At 38.5% G+C, this 20998-nt stretch overlaps 1 protein-coding gene across 14 annotated transcripts in view; it reads right to left on the reverse strand.

The window, feature by feature from the left end:
- The window catches only part of ERC1 (ELKS/RAB6-interacting/CAST family member 1), a 287995-nt gene that overhangs the window by 48358 nt on the left and 218639 nt on the right, over window positions 1-20998 (reverse strand). For all 14 annotated transcript variants that reach the window (XR_003990582.1, XR_003990581.1, XR_003990579.1 and 11 more), the window contains one exon: window positions 9604-9748. Coding sequence is in view for 8 of the 14 variants with exons in the window: in XM_030479675.1 (XP_030335535.1) it covers window positions 9604-9748 (145 nt within the window). In the remaining 6 variants the exon portion in view is untranslated. The remainder of the gene's footprint in view (window positions 1-9603; window positions 9749-20998) is intronic.

Below are 20998 nucleotides of genomic sequence, written 5' to 3' on the forward strand. Positions count from 1 at the left end.
AAAAATATATTAATGGGTTTAACTCATTGAGATTATTTACATGTTTAACTGGAATCCTGTCTGTCACCAAAACTTCAGAGTTCCTTAACCAATGTGTCTAAGTGACAAGATTTAAATGTAATTATAAGCTCACTGTATTTTCCGGTCAGCCTTCAAAAATCATCAATTCAAATACCAAAAGAGTGATGCCAAACCAACCCAGCCACAAGAACCAATTGTCAGAAAGTCTCAAATACTTTACCCCTGAGGCACATCCTGCCACTGGACAACAAACAGGGAGTAGTTGTGTACGTGTCCTTCCCAGCTACCCAGCAAATGGTAGAAGTTAAGCAAAAGAAGATACACCTATAATTTTATTCCTTGAATGAACAACTATTTGCAATCTTGAGCTCTTCTACATGGCTCTTTTTGAGCTTTTGCTTCTATCTCACAAACTCATCAGCCTACACAAAGACCGTCAGAAACTGAGGGTGACTGTTCTTAATGTAAACTTTGGAGCACAGAAATCCCACAGAAATAAATACATAAATGCTTTGTTGGACTTATGTATTAAAAAGACCTGTTCTAATATACTCTCTTTATTTAGCTGAAAAACAGTGCCTACCAGATCAGTGGTTTGCACTATGATAACTACAGAAAACCATTACACAGTACAACTGCAACATGAAGTGACAGTGACTGTATTTACATTGTATTTAAATTTACATTGTCCAGAAATACTATTCACAAAGGAATTATCATTTTTTAGGCCCCAAATTAGGTTTCCTAGTGCAGTCTTCTGGAGAAACCCAAGCTCACCCAATGTTCTAAACTCTTTAAAACCACTAACAAGCCTGATCCTCCCAGTGTAGACTTAACAATTTTAACTGATACCAAACACCAGCAGATTCGTTGTTACTTACAGAAATGGGATACAGTGTCTCTCAACTGCTAACCTAGACTTGTCCAGAAATCATGATTTTCTAGTCAGGGACAATGTTGCCTAAATAACTTAGCATAGGAGTTCACAATCCTTGAATGAGAGATGATACTGTAAATATGGCAGGAGATGCTGTCAGCAACTATCCAGTTAATTTACCTTTATTTGTGCCAAGTTTCAGTGAATTAAAAAGCTGTAAAACTGTAATATGAAAATCTTAATACAATCAACAAATGGAGGAATATTTCTAATTGAATGAAACACGTTTTTGAAAACTGAGATAAAACTTGAGAGATATTAGTGCATAGAGTATTTTTTAAAATGTTACAAATGTCTAGAAAGACAGGGTAGCAAATACTGTATTGTCATCTGAGTTCCAAACTACTTCTATAAATCTTAATGCTCAATCTCTCAGTGAGGCAAGGAACCTTCCCCTTCAAGCAAACCTACATAGATGCCATTGCAATGCCCTAAAAACTACTGGCTAATACATGAATGAAAGCACAAACAGAAAGCAGACGTGGCTGTTAATACCAGGGTCAACAGGCAATTCCCTTCTCTGGCACCGTGAGGCCAGCGACAGGAAGGAGCTCACTTGAACATACATTATTACTTAGTAATACAAAAGGCAGAGGGTAAAGGTAAAAGGAGGAGGGAGAGGGGAATGAGAGTATAAGTAATACCACAGGAAGATGAAATGCTGCCCCAGAAAAAGCTGCTGACGCTGCACTGAATGCTGTTACTGTGGTAATCGATGATTGAAAATGATGGGAAAAAAGTCTGGAGCACATGGCAAGGAGAAGGTGCTTTCTTTTAACCTGCGAGGGCTTCTTGTCCTGTGCTTCAGGAAGCAGCGTTCAAGGGCATGACAAAGCCTTGCTTTCTGTGCCTGCTTGGCTGCTGTCAGGGTGCTGGGGTCTGCTCCTGGCAGTGATCCCCTTGTGACAGAAACGATTACTGAGGAGCAAAGCCTGGCAAAACAAAGTGCTGTGCTGTGATTGATAATCTGGGTGGATTGCAGACCTTTGACAAAAGCCACGATGCTTAAATTTGACAGCTGGCAATGCTTGATGAGGGCCCATTAGTGGATATATATTCACTTCAGCTAGAAGTTTTTTCTGTTTCTAGTCCAGTAGCTTTCTGGATAGGAAGTGTACAGTGATTTCCCCATTTCTGCCTGCTTACATGTATGCCAGCTATCCTGTCATTACAGCTAAGAATATGCTATAAAAACTACGTATTTTGGCTCCTTTGTATATTAAAGCCAGTAGATTCAAATTTTGTAAAGCTGCATTTGACCCTACAGATAATGGTGGTACAAGAATCTGAAAGAAGATCATTTACACTGACTCAATATCCACATAGTGTGTAAATGAGGCTGTGACAGCACTATTTAGATAACAAGTCCACTATGAGTAACGATAGTTATCAAAATGCTTCACTATTCCTTGAAAATATCCTTGGCAAAGTACATTAATCTGTCTGCTGCTGTTTTAAATAGATTGACCTGGCATTCAGAGAATACCACAATTCTGTTCTGCCCAATACATGCGGGAACCTCTGACATGCAAGTCCCCTTCAAACTCATCTGTCTGTTCTTAACTTTCTTAACACATAGGTTTTCTTCTTCTTCTCTGACATGCAAGTCCCCTTCAAACTCATCTGTCTGTTCTTAACTTTCTTATCACATAGGTTTTCTTCTCCCACTTCTGCATCTATTTCCACTCTTGCTAGTGCAAGTATGTGGGTGAAGAGGTCAATAAACAAAGATGGATCCAAGTACCGTGAATCTCATCACTTGTTTCAAACATTAACTTTTACTTCGTTTTCTCAGCTATACAGAAGCCAATACCATCACACAGAGACAACTTTAATATATCCTCCTAGACTTCCTAAGTCCCCTTCTGACAGTGGTTTGAGAGGTACCTCCATGCACTAAACTTCAATAGGCACCATCACACCACTGAGACCTCTCAGATGCTCTCAGAGAACAATGGTAGTTCTGTCACAGAAACAGCACAACATTCAGCAATCATCTGCAGTGATTGTATCCATATCACCTGAAGAAGAACATAATTTTCTAACAGGATAATAGCTCTCATCAGACACGGTTTCAAAACAGGGCAGCTAAGGCAAAGCAAAGACTAACTGCATGCCTTGCAGAATCTGTATTATTTCATCAGGCAGGGTGGTAATAAAAACTGCCAGAAGTGTGGTCATGCTGATACTGCTTGACGGCAGTAAGAGGAAAACGCCTGCCTGTCAGTCTCCTTTGACCTGTTTTACATTCTCTTGTTACAAAGAGAAAATGACTCCAACCAGTGGAACTTCACTTTGGAAAAGTTCACAGCAGAGGAGTGTCAGGTGTCAGTGTGCAGGGTTTCCAGGGAAACAACTAACAGTGGAAAAGTAGCATTTTTGGGGGGAGAAGCTATTCTGGAATCTAAAATTCTTTCCTCTTCCTCATGATCCCATGAACCACATTTACTTGAGAAACAAATCTTTGCTGTACCTTGGCCTCATAAGGAAAGCCAGCCAAAATCTTTGCAGGGAAGAAGCACAAAGAAGCAGACAGCAGCCAGCTTTGGGACTTGCATGGCTAGATGAAATATAAATTAAATATTGTATAAAAGCTAACTATCAAGACTACGAGTCATTGCCAAATAATTCCTCTCGATTTATGAGAATGGTAAATAACAGCCCCTCAAATTCATTCTGGCTCACAAAGGAAGGAATGATCATGATGAGGATATAGAAGTAGAAAGGAATGACAGATTTTAAAGATTCCTCCGAATGGCAAGCAAGCTGACTACATAACCCATACTTTCAATAGCATGAGGTTTCTTATCTCCTATCACTAAAATAGAAAGGAGCTCTTTTCACTACGGTAAATGAACAGCAAGAGTGTATATGGCAACAATAGGAAAGGTGAGGGACTATATGAAATGGAAGTACTAAGGGAGAAAAAGTAGACATTAGTGTCGTACTTTAGAATGAAACGGAAACTGAAGACAAAGGCTGATCTTCTATTCAGTTAAAAGTGAAAGCCATCAAAAAATAAAGCCAAGAAGCTCAAAGTGCTCATGCACTTTCTGTGCCAGTCTTTGCTAAAACTCTACTCGGGCACTAACACAATTTATTTCAGTTCTCACAGAATATCCTTTCAGGTCAGAAAAGGAAAACAACAATTGAGACTGTACTCAAAAAAAATCATGTCTTCAAATTCTCTAGCTTTAACTATACTGTACTAGGAAGAGTTTATCTACTATAATGAAAGCTATTAATGGTTGTTTATGGAAACCTGTGGGAACTGGTGACGTTTTGAAAGACTCCATTAAGGTTTCTCACACTGTCTCATGACATGAACAACTTCAGCTAAGGAAAGGCCTCATTTTGAGCTTTGTCCAGTTTCGTGCTTGGAGAAAGAAAAAGACGAATCAAAATCTAAGAAAAAACATCTGGAATGATCAGATATCTAGAAAACAAGACACATGAAAACTGGAAGGACTGGGACTGCCCAGTTTAGAGAATAACACAGAGGAGATACCCCAGTGTAAACCAAAACATCTGCTAAAAAGTGCAGAGAAATAGTCTTTTTATTTCCATGCCCATAACAGATAGAAAAAAACCTATAATGACCTTAGATTGCAGTGAGGTTGACATTATAAAGACAGATGAGTCATAGAAAAGAGTTCCCAAGACTGAAGGTCTCCCTCATTAATAGTGTTTAAGAACTGATTACAGGTATAACTAAATAAATCAAGTGGGTTATGGGGAGCTCTGTCCTGAGCCCAGTATTTTTCATTAACAATGTGAGGAAAAGAGATAACAAAATACCTGATGAAAAGAGAAGAAAACACAAGTTTATGAAATATGTGGAGAACGCTTAAGCAGAGTGGTTTTGTGAGTATGCTAAAGTATCAGATAAAAACTCAACATGTTCTTGAAAGACTGAGGAACTGATCCGAAAACTATTTTTATTTAGGAAAAGGCAGCATAATAAAAATGTACAGTATTAATCTAACCTGGAGTGACACCACTTAAAATCTTGAGATCCCATAATCAATACCACTGAATCAAGCTAGTTCCTCATAACTTTTGCTACAGTGTATTATAAAAGAATTGGGAATAATTATGAAACATTATATAATAATACAAATGAATACAGCGATTTACAAACAATTCAACTGCATAATACTCCAAGCTCTCAGAAAACACACTGATACAGTTCAGAGGCTCCTAAAAATTTCAGCACTGTTACTTGATGTTTATGGCACAGTAGTGCCTAGAGATTGGTCAAGTCAGGCCCCCACTGTGCTAGACACTGTAGAAAAACACAGAAAATGACAAGCTTTGCTCCAAACAGCTCCTACTAGAAAACGCCAAGTGTTCAAGACTCAAAGGCCACAGACAGGAAACCTCAGCCCATTCAGATATGCCTTCCCTTTACAACTCAAAGCTGCAGAGTAGCGTTTCACCCTGTTACAATAAGTATACCCTGATCATTAAAACTTAGCTTGACAAGTGGCTTAGCTAAGTGGCAAACAGGCCACTTTCTACCAGATGAGCAATGGATGTGCTGCCACAAAGCAGGCCAAAGCTCCTTGGGTCTCCGTCAATTCCAGTGACACACATCATAGGGGCTTCTGTATGGCGTATAATCTGAGCACACTGGCTGGCGCTTGCCACGCTACATCTGGTCTGTGTTAGACAACCTTTAGCTCTGTTCTTTTGCATCAGCCCTGGCCCCCTCTGGTGCAGCAGCCTCCCAACCACTGCTTCTCCATGAACTACTCATGGAGACAAAGTACTCTGGGAGGAAGTAAATTGGGACCACATTAGCTGCTGACCTTCGCCCTGCAATTGGCCTGCCTTTCCGATGATAGAGGAAATCCCTCATACAAACTGACAACCAATATGAAACAGGCAGCTCCATTTACTGGAAAGCCTGGTCAATGCTGAGTGCCTCATTAGGAAATGGTCTCTATATTGAGGCACATTCCTGCAATTCTGAGCCTAGAAACTCCAAATTAAAACAACATTGATGCCATATCCTCTTTCCAAAATGCCTCTCTTCATCCAAACTTTAATACACATACTTAAAGAAATTAAAGAACCAAAATGCCTTTGGCAGGACTCCTTCCCTGTCTTTTGCAGTAACACCCTGCTTGTGCAAATGACCAGGAACGTGACAGTGTTGGGAAGGGAGAAAGAACAGTTAAAGCAAAGAATAACTGCAGAGTCCTCCAGAATCTGTACAACCTTTCCTTGGTGAATCCATGTCTTCACCAATATTTTTAAATAAATAAGAATCACTTGAAATTGCAGGGCTGAAGAAACTGGATTTTTTTTTTAAGCAGTAAATTGAAGCTTACAGGTAGAATGAGTTTTTGTTTTGGGAGAGAGTTAGTTGTATCCCTCCACACTCTAAGAAAGATGAATTAACAGTGAGTCAGTCTGCAGTGGTAGCTACCGTAGCAACTCAATGACAACCAGCACAAGCCACGAAAAAGCACAATCTGAATCCTGTCATACACACTTGCATCCATTCACACTTGCTACTGCTGCATAGTCAGAAAACTGCTCTTCTAAAGCATTATTTCAGTCAGAGGCCCCTTCCAGTTTGCAGTGAGATTCAGCAACCAGGAATACAGTGCCTACCACAGCATGCGTAACTCTTCACACAAACCACCCCCTTCCGATATTGCTCAGCATTTGTATTTGCATCCTATGTACATGGAAACGGGAATCTTTTAGTCAACTGACTGCCAGCCAACTGAAAGAGCTGCTTTCCCACAACAAATTCTAAGAATTTCCTAGAAACAGGATGGACTGAAATACCAAATACTTATCAGGGAGCTCAACAACTCTGAAACAACGTTAAAGGCAGAAGGAAGGAATTCCTGAGGTCAGGATCCCAGCTCTGAATCTGAAGGGTTGAATAAACCTTTTAGGTTCCAGAATTGCTTTTCGAAGTCTTCCAGAAAATCTTGATTAACTGGCATTACTTGCCTTTCTTGAACAGCTGTGTTCAATGCATCTGCAAATCTGAAAGACTTTTTCACAATTTCTACTGCAAATTTAGGAATTACAGCTAAACTTTTAGGAAGTTCCTGAAATGCTGTATAGTCCTGTGGTGCTGGCAAACACAGATGGAACTTTGTTCCCAAGATGTAGAAAAGGGTCCATGTAGAGGAAACTCAAATTGATGAATCAGCCCAGTTGTTTTGTTGGAAAATATGAGGCTGGTGACCTGTAATAACTGAAGAGGACCACAAGGGCCAAGTACAGAGGTTATTTACAAAGCACGTGGAAAAATGAGATTCTCTTTGACTGTATCAGTAATGAGGATCCTGCAAAATCTCATAGCCTTCTCTTCTGAGCTGTCTCATATTTCTGGAGCTGCCAAAGTTAGTATGATTTGAATTGATGCGGAAAAGGTACGTATCAAAACTATTGGTACTGAAGAAAAAAAAGTGATTTGGGATCCCCTGCAATTGAAACAGGTGGTGAGTATTATTGTTCCATGATAAGTAACTTTGAGGAGCTTTTCCTTCAATGTGTTGAAAGCTGCACACAAAAAAGGATGAAAGATGATGCGTCCTTAAGATGTAGGATTGATTTTAGGGAGGATATGTCAAATCCCTTTTAGGCCAAATAAATATTTCTCAGTTATGGTTAAAACATAGTTTAGATTGTTTATATATTAACATATATTCTGCCTTGGGGATTAGGAATGTACTGGAGAATACCTTGCAGCCTCATTATCTCTGATTTTATATTTATACTTATACTACTTATATATAGCTTGCATTTATACTACTCGTAGAACAGATGTGTTGAGATTACTTTCTGCTTTCTTCTTTTTGTTTTTTTAAGATGACAGTCTTAAACAATCTTAAACAATGACAAGTCTTTAGCTGATGGCAGTTTTGGAACCAGAAACTTCAAAGGCATCTGGATATTCCACTGAGTTTTTTGAAAAAGGACTACTGCTCCTTTTAAAAAAAAAAATCCAACACCAGCTCAGAATTGTTTTCACAATTTCAAATTAATCTCCTTTGCAATTTTAGTTTATTTGGTATATCAAGTATCCCACAGCTATATAGAAAAGCACTTAGAATGTGTATCCTTAAAGGAAATGTCTGTATCTTTTTAGGAATAGAATATGGTATTTTAAGACTTATTAGCACTGAAAAATAATGATATGACCTACAACAGTGTTAAAAACATCACCTAATTGAAATCTAAGTCATTAAAGATAATCACAACCTTAATGGATAAATCAAATATCACAAATTTTCAGCAGAAAAAAAGCCACCACAAATCACTAGACTGTTCTATCCACCCAGAAAGGATAATCAGAAGGAAAGTGGGAAAGGCAAGGGGCATGAAAGTGCTAGAATTTAAACTTAGGATAACAACAGATGACAATAAAGTTCCAATTTCCCTTGGAATGAGTGGTAATGTACATTAACTGCTACACCTACAGATAATTACATGAAGAAAATAAGTGTTTTCTATTGCTGTGGCCACTTCTGAATCCTGTAGGAGGTCATCTGGCTGACAAGTGAAAATAATTAAAACTGTTGCTCAACATTAAATAATACAAGATTGTAAACTGTACTTCTTGCTTGTTTGGAAGCTGGTATAGTAATCAAAATTACTGTTTGTCAATTAAATTTAACTTATCTTTATCTTAAAATCCATGGCCAATAACCTACTTGTATTTCCTAAGGAAGGAGCAGAGAAATCCCTTATCAGAAAGCAACCCGGTTTTGTCTTACTGTTGACAGCAACAGAAATAATCTGATTGACAGATAAAATGTTGCACATAAAATTTTATGAAGATGGAAACGATGGCACTAAAGAAGTTGATACTGGATTGGCAGCAGCTCATGTGCTATTGCAGGGAATGTAGCAAGGGAATAACTCAGAAAAAACAGTAGAAGTGCTGAAGTGAAAAATCTACACAGATTTTTCAGATCCTAAATCTCTTATTGCCAGGGATGCCTTTTGCTTCCTCTGTGTTTTACTGGCAACGTATGTTTCACATTGCATTCAACAATGAAACACAATATTAAATGCTTGAATAGAAACACAGTTTTTCTTATTGTTATGCCAACACAGAAAGATCTTTGAAATGGGAGAGGCCAGAAATAGGAAAGGGCCAATTTCCTCAGAAGCACAAGACCTCCCAAATTCCACTCTAGTAGCTAGCATTCCCAGATGCTGCTCCTGTTGCAGATTTGAAATCACAGTAGAGACTGTGTGAAGTAACACATTCATATTTAAGCTTTACAGCAACAAGAATTTTCTTCCCTGACAAGGCAAATCCAGACCACCAAGAGAAGTATCACTACATTTCCCTGAATCTGTGGTTATTTGTGCCTGTAGAAGCTAATAATCAATGTCTTTTTCATTCACAGTTTCCTATGCATTCTACCACACATTTACTTCTCAGGCAAGTGACACAAAGGAACTTCCCTCACCAATGAGGCTGCTTCTTTCCCCCAAAGTTCTAAGCAGACTTCATAACTGGTAGCTAGTCTGAAATTGTTATTTATACACTTTCTATCCCAATCTTTGAGAGGATTATACATTATTAGTTCCATAAATCAAAGTGATACTCTCACACCAGATTATTAACTAACTGCTTTCTTTCCTAGTCCCCCCCTACCCACCTGCTGCTTGAGCTGTTGCACAAGACGGTCCTTCTCTCGTTTCAGTGCAGCCACTTCATCTTGGGTCTTCTTCTTAGAGGATGAGAGTTCTAGCAGAGCAATATTGGCATCTTTTTCACTAATGGCAGCAAGGAGGGCTTCTTGTCTGAAAAAAACCCCATATAAATACATTATTATCCTGCAAAACTCAGACGAAGCCTTTACAAAGAGTTGAATATACCATACATGTTGTAGCAGCATGCAGCTCTGAAGAGCAGTTATAAATGTTTGTCATGGTTCTATGTTGGTGGAGCAGGAAGCCAAGACCTACCCGCCTACCCCTAAATGACTGCGCTGATGCCAAATTATTGCCTACAGGGTAAGAAAAACATGTAATGATATGTTATTATTCTGCACTCAGCTTCTCAGTTTTAGTAACTACCATGTATTATTACTATGGCCGAAAATTTTCATTCTTTGTAATGTTCTATACATTTCCAGAAGAGATTTTGAGAATACATGCACAAATAATGGACTAATGATAAGACTTTTGTGTTAAATTATATTAGCTAATACTGCCTATTCATGCAGCTATTTAGAACGAAGGTGGCATGTGAGAAATTTACTGAAATCACTTGAACAATACAGTGTATTCCCAGAAGGAAATGATGACATAGACACTTTTGTTCTACATGACAAATGTTAAAATAGATGCCTTCAAGGATGATTGAGCTATTCTTTGACTTTTCTTGTGAGTAACCAATATAATGAGCTTGCTGGATGCATGTCCTGACTAAGACAAATGTAGGCTGGCCTTCATCACAAATCTTTTGCAGCCTTGCGGAAATGGTGTAAGAACGAACATTCTGTTCTTGATCTTGAGCAAGATCTTGAGGCTCAAGCACTGTAATAACTAGATATAGAAAGACAACCATGCCATAATCTCTCTCCTGATAGCAAAAACCTTAAAAATAGAATTCAGAAACATTTTACGGGTACTGGCAAGAGAGGAGATGAAGACAATGGCCTTGATCATAAAACAGCAGTTCTAAAATGAACTTGAAGGATTGCTCTGTGGTAGAAAAACATCTGTTTCTCTCCTTTGACCTTAATTCTCATCTTTAGATGGTGTGGCCAAACCAGGATGTGCATCAGGACATAAAAGAAAAATTATTGCCCCATAAGGGTGGCTTGTCCCACTTTCATCACCTTGCAAAGAAAATGAGGTCCTAAGCATTTATGGCAGTGTGAAAGATGGCATCATGCAGGAGTGATGGTGAAAAACAAACTCGGAATGCTACTGATTTCCTATCTAGTTTGTATCTAAAAAAATAGTTGCAAATGCAATTAAACTAGTAAAAATGCCAAATTCCCAAATACTCAAAATTTTTACCTGCTCTAGTTTACAAGCAAAAGCATATTAATATTGCTAATTTCATAGAATGGTTTTCTAAAAACAATCAGATGTGTTACAACTATTCTGCTAATTATGCCAACAGCAATTATTATGCTAATAACATTGCCACAAGTCTTTTATTAAAGAAAGATGCAAGAAAAATTATAGAAGCTTAATGAAAAATACTAAGATTACTTTTAATGATGCCAATATATCTGTTTGTTGTCAAGATCTTTTTTAATAAAGACCCATCACAATCTGGTGACTTAAGATCATACCGGCAAACTGCTGAGGGTAGCAGTGACAGTAAATCAGCTTTTTTCTAATTAATTCACTTGTTACCACTCCTTAAGCAGACTTTATTTGTAGTAAAATAGCTTTGCTTTTTCTTTCTGTGTCTTCTTTCTAAACAATTTAACTTTAGTTAGGAATTTGTAATGGTGGCTAAAATAAAAATACTTGCTCCAAAACTACTCACTGAGCTCCATGTGAAAGAATACATGACCGAGAAAAATACAGAAGAACAGGACAGATGTCAGTGCTTTTATTTAATATTGATGTTTTAAACAAATGCATGTAATATACTGGACTTTTAAACTGAAGGCTTGAAAAGGAAAAGGACTGGTACCACTGGAGTACAGAAAATTTTACCTGTTAAAATCCTGAAAATTTACAAATTTGGTGAGCATGAAAAGATGTATTTAATAGTGCAATGTTTGAGGATGGAGAGTGAAATAGCTTCAGTACTTCAGTATTTAGACCAAATTGTGCAGGGAGATGCATACCTCCTGCTCAGTTAGACAAAGAACTTCCTATCCTAGATTACTTAATAATCTCTCTCCAATCTGTAGGAATAACTGCATAAATACTTGCTTCTGGACCTTGTTCTAAAAATCTGAACAATACTGTTTCGCCCTAAAAATCCCCCTTAACACATTATTTTAATAGAATGGGACCAGCTACACATGCAGAGAATACAGCAGCTTCTGAGAAGCAGCTCAGGGCTACAGCCTTTTAACCCAGCTTGGCAATAGCCAGCGCAGCACTTTTGCCTGCAGAGTTATGTGAAAGGCACACTGACCCCACAGCCCCAGAGCTGAAACTACCAGGTTATGAGGTTGTTTCTCTTTGAGAGTTGTAGGGGTGAGACACTGCATTTGAAAAGCTCTTGTTATTTTTTACAGGTGTAAAAAAAATATATATATATATAAAAAAATAATGCTTTCACTTGGAAGGCGTGAAGTTTTGTTAAGACAATGGGTGAAAATGGACTCAGTGATGAGAAAGTCCATGACTGCTTTCAGATGAGTGACAGCTGGGATTGAAGAACAACTTTTTCTTACACATTTCAGGTTTAGGTGGGAAGAGGGTGACGTATGATCTGGCTTTCTTCTGATCCCAGTCAGTGACCGAGCTCTGCGAAATATTTATGCCAGTTAAAGACTCTATCACTGCCCTGGAGAATTAACTAGAGCGTAAAAACCCGACTGCTAAGATATGATCTCTGTCCATCCCCATAGTCACTCCAACGATTACTAGAGTTTTGCTGAAGCTACGCATAAGCAGAAGCTTGCTGTTATCAGGATCTCAACTAAAGCCATATATCATTATCAAAAATGTGAAAGAACCACGTATTCCAAGAAGAAAAGGTATGTTTCAACAGACAAAATTGTTCACCTTCTGACAGCAGAATGGATTTACACAATGAACTTGCTGTGAGTGGAATTCATCTCTGCATTTATACAGGTGTTTCTTGTACATGCTAAGAGAGCAAGCTTGCTTTATGCAGACTACCAGCATACCAAAAATCTGACAGACCCATTTTAGAAAGTACTTGGATCCTGCTTAGATCATGTCTAGATAAACTAGCACCTTAAATTATTTCTTGTCTTTCATGACACAATACCACAAATTTAGGCAATTTTTTTTTCAGAAGAGTATCAAAAGATACTCTAGACACATTTATGTTATGAAGAAATACAAAGATTATGATGACTTAATGGAGAAAAAGAGTAGAAGAAAGGAAAAGGTGCACATCAGACTCTCAGTTATAGTGTTCAGATTGTAGGTGCGGGAACAACCCACGATGGGCGCATTATTATTGCCACTTTGTTTCTGTTGCTTTTGCTTTATGGAATAGTATCCAATTTTGGATGTATGCCTAAAACATGAAAAATATCAATAGAGTGAAGTGACAGAACATGATCCATGACCTCTGCTTTTTTCTAGCTATCGTAATCCTGGGAAAAACAGGCTGGCTTGGAGCTCTGGTCATTTTCACTTTCTTTAGAGTAATCTGTTTTGATTCTAAAGAAACACTTATTCTTTTAATAGTAAACCCACAATCCTTGCTGATGATTCAGGGCCAGAGCCAAGAATATCTCTGTAACAGTATCTATATAGCTATTACTCTGGTATGGAAATTGGAGGTGCCTCAAATAACACGCAAATCATACCTTCTGCAATCAAATCCTCTGTTGCCCATCTCTACTTCTTAAGTGAAAACTCCAGGACCAGGACAATGAGATATGGAGAGCAGCCTATTACTTATTTTTTGCTGAATAATCTTCACCACCATGTCGTAGAAAAAACAAACCATTGTCCAAAATTTCAGTGCTACATCACGTGGGTGAAAGGGGTCCTGGTCAAGAAGAGGGGTGAAAGTTGTGGCTTTCTGAGTGTTTTCTGGAACTGAAACAAGATGGAGTTTGAACTTGGCTCCAGTTGGACACTGTGCCATTGACTGCAACCGATTCTTTATCCACTGCAATCCAGCCGATTCTTTATCCACCAAGTGGTCCATCCCTCAAATTTCTGTCTCTCCCATTTAGAGACAAGGATGTCGTGCGGGACAGCATCAAATGCTCTGCACAAGTCCAGGTAGATGATGTCAACTGCTCTGCCTCTGTCCATCAGTTCCGTAGCCCCATCATAGAAGGCCACCAAATTGGTCACGCATGATTTGCCCTTAGTGAAGCCATGCTGGCTGTCATCAACCACCTCATTGTTTTTTATGTGCCCTAGCATGGTTTCCAGGAGAATCTGCTCCACGATCCTGCCAGGCACAGAGGTGAGACTGACTGATCTGTAGTTTCCTGGGTCTTTTCCCCTTCTTGAAAATGTGAATTATATTTCCCCTTTTCCAGTTGTTGACTGGAATATTATATTTCCCTTTTTTCCAGTCCTGACTACCATGATTTTTCAAATATGATGGACAGTGGCTTAGCAACTTAATTATCAGCACCTTCAGGACCCATGGATGGACTTCATCAGGTCCCATGGACTTGTGCACATTCAGGTTCCTAAGAAGATCTCGAACCTGATCCTCTCCTACAGCGGGCCTAAGGTCTTCATTCTCACAGTCCCTGCATCTGCCTTCGAAGATATGAGTGGTTAGAGCTCTTAAACGGCACACTGCTGCTCTCAAAAGAGGTTGGAATTGCTAAAATTATTCTAAAGACCACAAAAAGCAAGTATCAGCAAGCAAAACACAATTTCTGTGATTGAAGAGCACTATAAAAACGACCTGTTTCTCTTCCTGAGAGCTGTTATCCCCAGGGAGACCAAAAGTACATTCTGTAATACAGGCGAGGTGGCAAGAAGGAGAAAATGGGCTGCCATGTGAACGATGCACATGAACAAACCTATCTGTCAGCAGTGTTGCAGAGTTTGAGAGGCTCAGCTTCGGTTCAGGTAACAGTCAGTAGTACATGCACGGCTTCTTCAGCAAACTGTGTGTTCAGTTCACAATATCAGAGGTCCTGAAATGTTCTAAAAGGCAGTCAAAGTATGTACTTGCTGCACAGCCCAAGATGGTTGATCTTTTAAAAGCCTAGCTAATACCTGAGTCGCTACATAAACATAGCTCACTTAGGTTAGTTCAGATATTTCAGATACTGGTAGTAGTGTAGCTTGGCAACAGTAATTCAGCAAGGGGGAAACTGCCTATTTATCTCCCCATTTGGGCAGGTTCTGTAGTCTGAACTGAGCTGTATAGCAGCTAACAAGAGGTAAGCAGACTCTAAACCAGACTGAATATTGCTAAGGGAAACCTTAAATGGCAACAGTGTAGAAAACCTAGTGAAAAAGATTGAGGATTAAATCTGAACTGGACAAAAAGAGGATGATTTTTTTTCCTTCTGTTTATGCTGAAGCCTTTCACTGAATGTTGATCATGATCATTACAGTCTGGAGAGGTACCAAGACCAGTAGGTGGTACATGGATAATGGTGAATATAATCTGAAGATAAATACAACATTATTCACTCTGTTTGCAGTCTTAAAAAAAATGCTAAGAAAGATGGGTTTGCCTTTTTTAAAACAGATGGCTACAGAATAGTTTATGGCAGTAGAGCTGCCACTGGCATACTTCTAATTCATCTACAGTCTCCATTCTGTTTGCAGTTCAGCTGGGACTGAGAGTTCTTATAGCTGATGACAAGGACATAGTGATAATGAATGACTCCAACCCTGAGACAATAATGGATCCAGAGGACTGAAATTTCTTATTGAAGGCAGCGATGACTACAGAGCCAAGAAGGCACTGCAAATTGCCATGACTGAATTCTGTAGCCAAATATTGTCAGCCTTTGAAGCATTCATGATGAATGATCTCTGTTCATCCCCTCAGTCACTCCCAACAATTGCTAAAGTTTTGCTTAAGCTACTCATACACAGAAGTTGCCCTGTTGCATTTACTGGTCATCCTAATATTTTTGTTAACACTCTAGAAAGAAGAGCGTGCAAATGCACATCACCTTCAGATCTTGAATGTCTGATAATTGGGCAAGATAGCAGCTTGGTTTAAATTGCAGCTTGGTTTTCAGTACAAGCTTTGAATGAAGGCAAAACTTTAAGAATGTCCCTCAACCACAGATAGTTTGTTTTTTTTTTTTTTTAATGAAAGCTTAAAAATCAGAACAATGTACTATTATACTACTACATATTACAAATATGACAAACTGTAGAAATAGAAGGCATCCAGCAAGCAGTATTTTCTAAATCTTTTTGTAGCAGAGAAGAAAGGGCTTAAAGAATTGGACAGCATTAAACTTCAGATGCTGAACAGTATTTTTCTGAAAGTGTTCTTAAAGAACACTTTAGCTGCAGTGACTTTAGTAAAAATGGCAGGTGCTAGCATCTCAGATACATCCTTGCAGAGGCCTTAGAAAAAGACAGACACAGCACAGATGAGACTTCTTGTATGGACTTAGGTGAGGATAAATAAGTGATTTAGAAGTTTGAGTGACCAAGTATTTGAATGAACTTAGAAAATAAGGAATTACAGGTCATACAGATTCAGTTACTGAGTCCCATTAGCACTGTACCTTTGTGTGCAGTGTAGTGTAAACTGTAACCCATCTCCCTAGAGTACTGCAGACATCAGTCTTGTTTCATTCCTCTTTGGCGAACCACAGCACATTTTTGCAAATGGGGACATGAGACTTTCTAACTACTCAGTAACCCTCAGCACTGCAGGACTAATACCCTGTATTCCTGGATAATAAGCTCTAGCAGGATAGGTCCAATAAGTCATAATAAAAGAGGTTCATCCACAACGCTAAAAATGTTTTAATTACCACGGTAGCCAAGTTTGTCCTCTGGATTACAAATACTAATAGAATCAAGATGTCTTCAAATGATTCTCTACATCCCTGGTTTCAGGAGACTATTTAATTCCTTCACAACTCCTTCCTAGTAAAGGAGAGGGATCCTTCTGGTAAAATATAACAGAAAATGAATTTTTAAAAGCAGTTTTGTACTTTGTAGCACAGTTCTCAGAGTCATAATGCTGGAATGTTTATCAGCTGTATAATTAGAAAGAATAACAGGGTACAAACAGCGATGAATTAATGATGCTTCAAAACATAAAACCTGTACATATTCACTAAAAGAATATGTTCACATACGTCTGTGAGAACAAATTCCATATAGAAATGTTATAAATATATTGTTCTATATAATTTTATTTTAAATTATGAGTTTTCTTCCTATGTGGAGTATTTCTGAAACTGTGGATGAGATAATATAAAAGCAATATTGAGATCAGCAGCAGCTTTGATTTTAACGTCATTGAGTAACTGGGATAACTCCATCAGGCCTAGTTTCATTATAGGGATCAATTCTGTTTTCCTTCTGACTGGCATTAAACGACGACATTTAAGGCAACATAAATGACACAAATTTGGAGAGCTCAGCTAGCTACAAGCTCAGAGCAATGCAGTCAGTTCCTTCTATAGAGACTGTGGCTCTTTCCTGAGGGATGACTGGCTGCCAGAGTTCTCAACATGGCATATTAAGCTAAGCTATAATTTTGGCTGTTATGCCTTTAATACACAGGCTTCAAACTGGAAAGGTTCTGCTGTTTCACAAACTATTTACTCACTCCAGTGGTAAGGGCACCTGCCACCACAGAAGGAAAGAGCTGATACTTGCACAGTACTTGCTTCAGTTGTCTGATTTTTGTCCACTGCTGTACTCAAAGACCCACAGAAAATGCTTATAAAAGCTTTTAATACTTTTCTATAACACATATTTGTAAGTCTTACTATGGCGAATCACCATTACAATAAGAACTATATTATTTGCATATGAATTAAAAAAACCTTCCATGGAGTGGCAACATAAAGAACTAGCAGGCAAAGAGATTCAGATAAAGTACTGCAGTACTCTAAGAACTAGATAGACATTTAGGCAACATCTTAGAATATAAAAGTGTTAGGACACTGTATTTAGTAATTTGATGAGTTTGGTAGAATGACAGTGTTTGGGTGAGTCACACTTGATAAACTCTTAAGAAGTAATTAATAATACAACACACCAAACAGCTGATCCAATGGGACAGTTCCTCCAGCCCTAACATCATCCTTCTCATCATTAACTACGTCAATGCATCTACAGTGTAGTTCCAAATTCAACACTTTTTTGGGGGGTTAGTTGGGGAACATCTTTGGAAAATTAAGAAACTGTCAGCTCTGAACCATGTGGAGAGAAAATTCCAGTTTCTAACATGCTGAGATCCTGGCAATTAGCAACTGTCATCCTGTCAGTGTGTTGCTGAACCTGCAGTACCTCACAGGGACGACGCAGTCCCTGCAGAACTCTGGGTATCAGAATTCAGTTCTTAAAAGTAACCTTGACAAATATGTGCAGCCATACCAGAGAACATCATTTCAAGATGGTAACAGACCAGTACCTTACTTAATACACAAGCTGCCAAATTCTGCACCAGCTACAATTTCTGCAGTATTTAAGATGCAGCTATATGAAAAGCACGAAGTATCCCAAAGCGAGCAAAACATTTATCCAAAAGAAAGAGTAGCAACTTCCTGCTGCAAGAGGGTGGGAAAAAAATGTAACTTGGCAGTATGTCCTACCTGCTCTTTTAATTGCAGCTGGGAATCATCAAACCTCAGACTGCAAATTAATTTCCCAAACACAGCCTTTCACCCTCAGTCAAAAGGGATAATACCACGCTCCTTCCATTCCTATACTTGTTTTCTGAATCAGTAAGTTACCTTTCCCTTGTCTGGATGGCACATCAGCAGTCCTTCTCGGCCCAATCTATACTCTCACAGCTACCAAAAAAAGAATTGCAAATTCAAGCAAACCAAGTGAGAAGAAAATATGAAGTTGTTTGTCATCAGCAAATTGAAGCCTCCTGAATTTACACCTTTTCACTGTTCTTTTCTATGTCTTTACATACAAGTGACCATAACTGGAAAACAAGAGAGAAAAATGTAAATTCTTTGTGGATAGAGTTGTCTCGTCACAAAAGACATGCCCCTGTAATTTTCCATTGTATGAGTGGTGTGATAATAACCAATGTTAATTTCAGACACAGGAAGCATTACCAATTGTGCTGCCCTTGTTAAAACATAAATAAATACATAAATAAATAAATAAATGCTGGTAACATATTTAGACTTTCCTATACACGTTTTCTCTAACAGCCTGAAAGTCTAGAATCACGGAAGCATCATTCCTTACTAGGATTGATAAGCAATGCTTTTCAAAGTCCTTTCCCTCAATATATTTGATATAATCACATGTAATCCTATAAATACTACATATTACATTTCCCATCAATATTTTAGCCTTTCTTTTACTTAAGCTTTCTATCTTAATTTTGCCACTACTTTGGCACCTGAGGCAAAGATTTGCAATTCCTACTCCTGATCACATCTCAGCTCTGAGAACTCAGAACTGCAGTACAGCTTTAAACTGTGCCTGCCACCGTGTCCAGAAAAAAGTCTAAAGCTTTCAGAGAAGGACGTTCCAACCCACTATTAATTTCCTGAACTATATATATATTAATTCCTCCAGTGAAAAAGTGGCTGTTGCTTATCACAGCTGCTAAACTGATAGTACATGAGCTTCACCTACTTACCTGTGAACAGTGGGAGTTCTTGAAGATGGCATATTTTAGAAGGAACCTTCAACCTTGATATTATGGCACCTGATGTTATGGAAGATTTGTCCCTACAAAGAGTAGTAGTTGTTTGGTTTTTCTTAAGACATCTCGTCTTGTTTTACCTGCCTTTGGTGTGGAAGCTGGATGAGAGACAGAGTACTCATAAGGCTCTGGAGTTCCACAGAGCTGGCTTTTCTGAGAAGGTAGTCCTGAAACTTGTGCTGTCTTTCTTCATCTGCTGCTTAACGGCAATGCTAATAGAGCACAAACTTTAGGTATAATTTTAAACCAGGCAATACAGGCCACCAGAATACAGCCACCAAATTTTGAAAAAATGACCTTGTAAGAAAAGCAGCTTTAGTTTCATTTCCTGTGACATGGTCAAGTACGGGTTGAGCTTTAGCTTAGCACATGGTTTCTCAATCAGCTTAAGCTGACGCAAGACAGGGCTCTCACTGAAAGAGATGGTTCTGCCTTCCAATTCTCAGGTTCCTGCCCTGCCCCCTGGTGTCAGCACCACTGATTGTGTATCCCTTCAGCCTGGTGATCCAGTTAAAACCTAGCCCTGAATAAACAGGAGGAAACCAAATCTGACCACGGGTTCCTTATACCTAGAGGAACTGCAGTTCTTCAAGATGCTGTGACAGTGTCAAACCCTTAGTTGCCAAAGCCAGTGTTGCCAAGCCATAAGAATGGAAAGTGAATTGCTGAATTCACATTGATTATAACATATCAACCAACCACAATTACTACAGTGAAAACAACTGGTCTTTAATTATGTCTTCATGAATCAGACCCCAGCTGAAAGATGGTAGAATGAAATTTCAGCTACACCAGTCAAATGACGACAGCAATACTACAGTCCTAGCGTGGTTTCTGATCATGTGAAAAACCCAATGATTTATAATTTTAAGAAAACTATCCAACCTTTAGACTCGAATCAAAGATACAAACTGATGGAGAGCCCACCTCCTTGCTACATTACTATCATGACTGTTATTTCTGGTTAGTATCGTTCATTTCACTTCTTTCCGCATCTGTCTTGTTTCCACGCTTGACATATACTTACTCTGATAGATCATCACACTTTCCTTTTGTTATATTTTATCTGTCTGCTCATTGGAAACCAAGGCAAAGACATTCATTTAATTTTGGGAACATACGCATATTACCGCTAATCCTAGCCCTGTCCTCAGTGCACTGTGATTCTACTTCTTTTCCTGATATTTTTATATCTGTGACTATAGAATGTTTTCTTATTTGAGTTGATTTCCTTTGGAAGGTCTAATTCAGCATGAGTTGTCACAATTCTCACTTTATTCCTGCAATTTCTGCTTCCCCAAAATATCTTTCTTGATAATTTTTTAAGGCTGCTGCTAATTTCCTTTTGGGTGCAGACACAGTCAGTTAGATTTGTAACTCTTCCTTAAACTCTCCCACCTTCATTTGGGATGACACCTCATAGTTTTGGACTTTTGATATACATAAATTCCCTGCTTCCTCTACACTTGAACCTCTGAGTCCTTCTGTTCAATTTACTTGCTACCTAATATTCTTAATTTTTCAGTTTACTACTTTGAAATTGAAGGCTTTACTTGTTTAGCATA

This window comes from Strigops habroptila, chromosome 3 (genome assembly GCF_004027225.2).
Source record: "Strigops habroptila isolate Jane chromosome 3, bStrHab1.2.pri, whole genome shotgun sequence".
Classification (NCBI taxonomy): Eukaryota; Metazoa; Chordata; class Aves; order Psittaciformes; family Psittacidae; genus Strigops; species Strigops habroptila.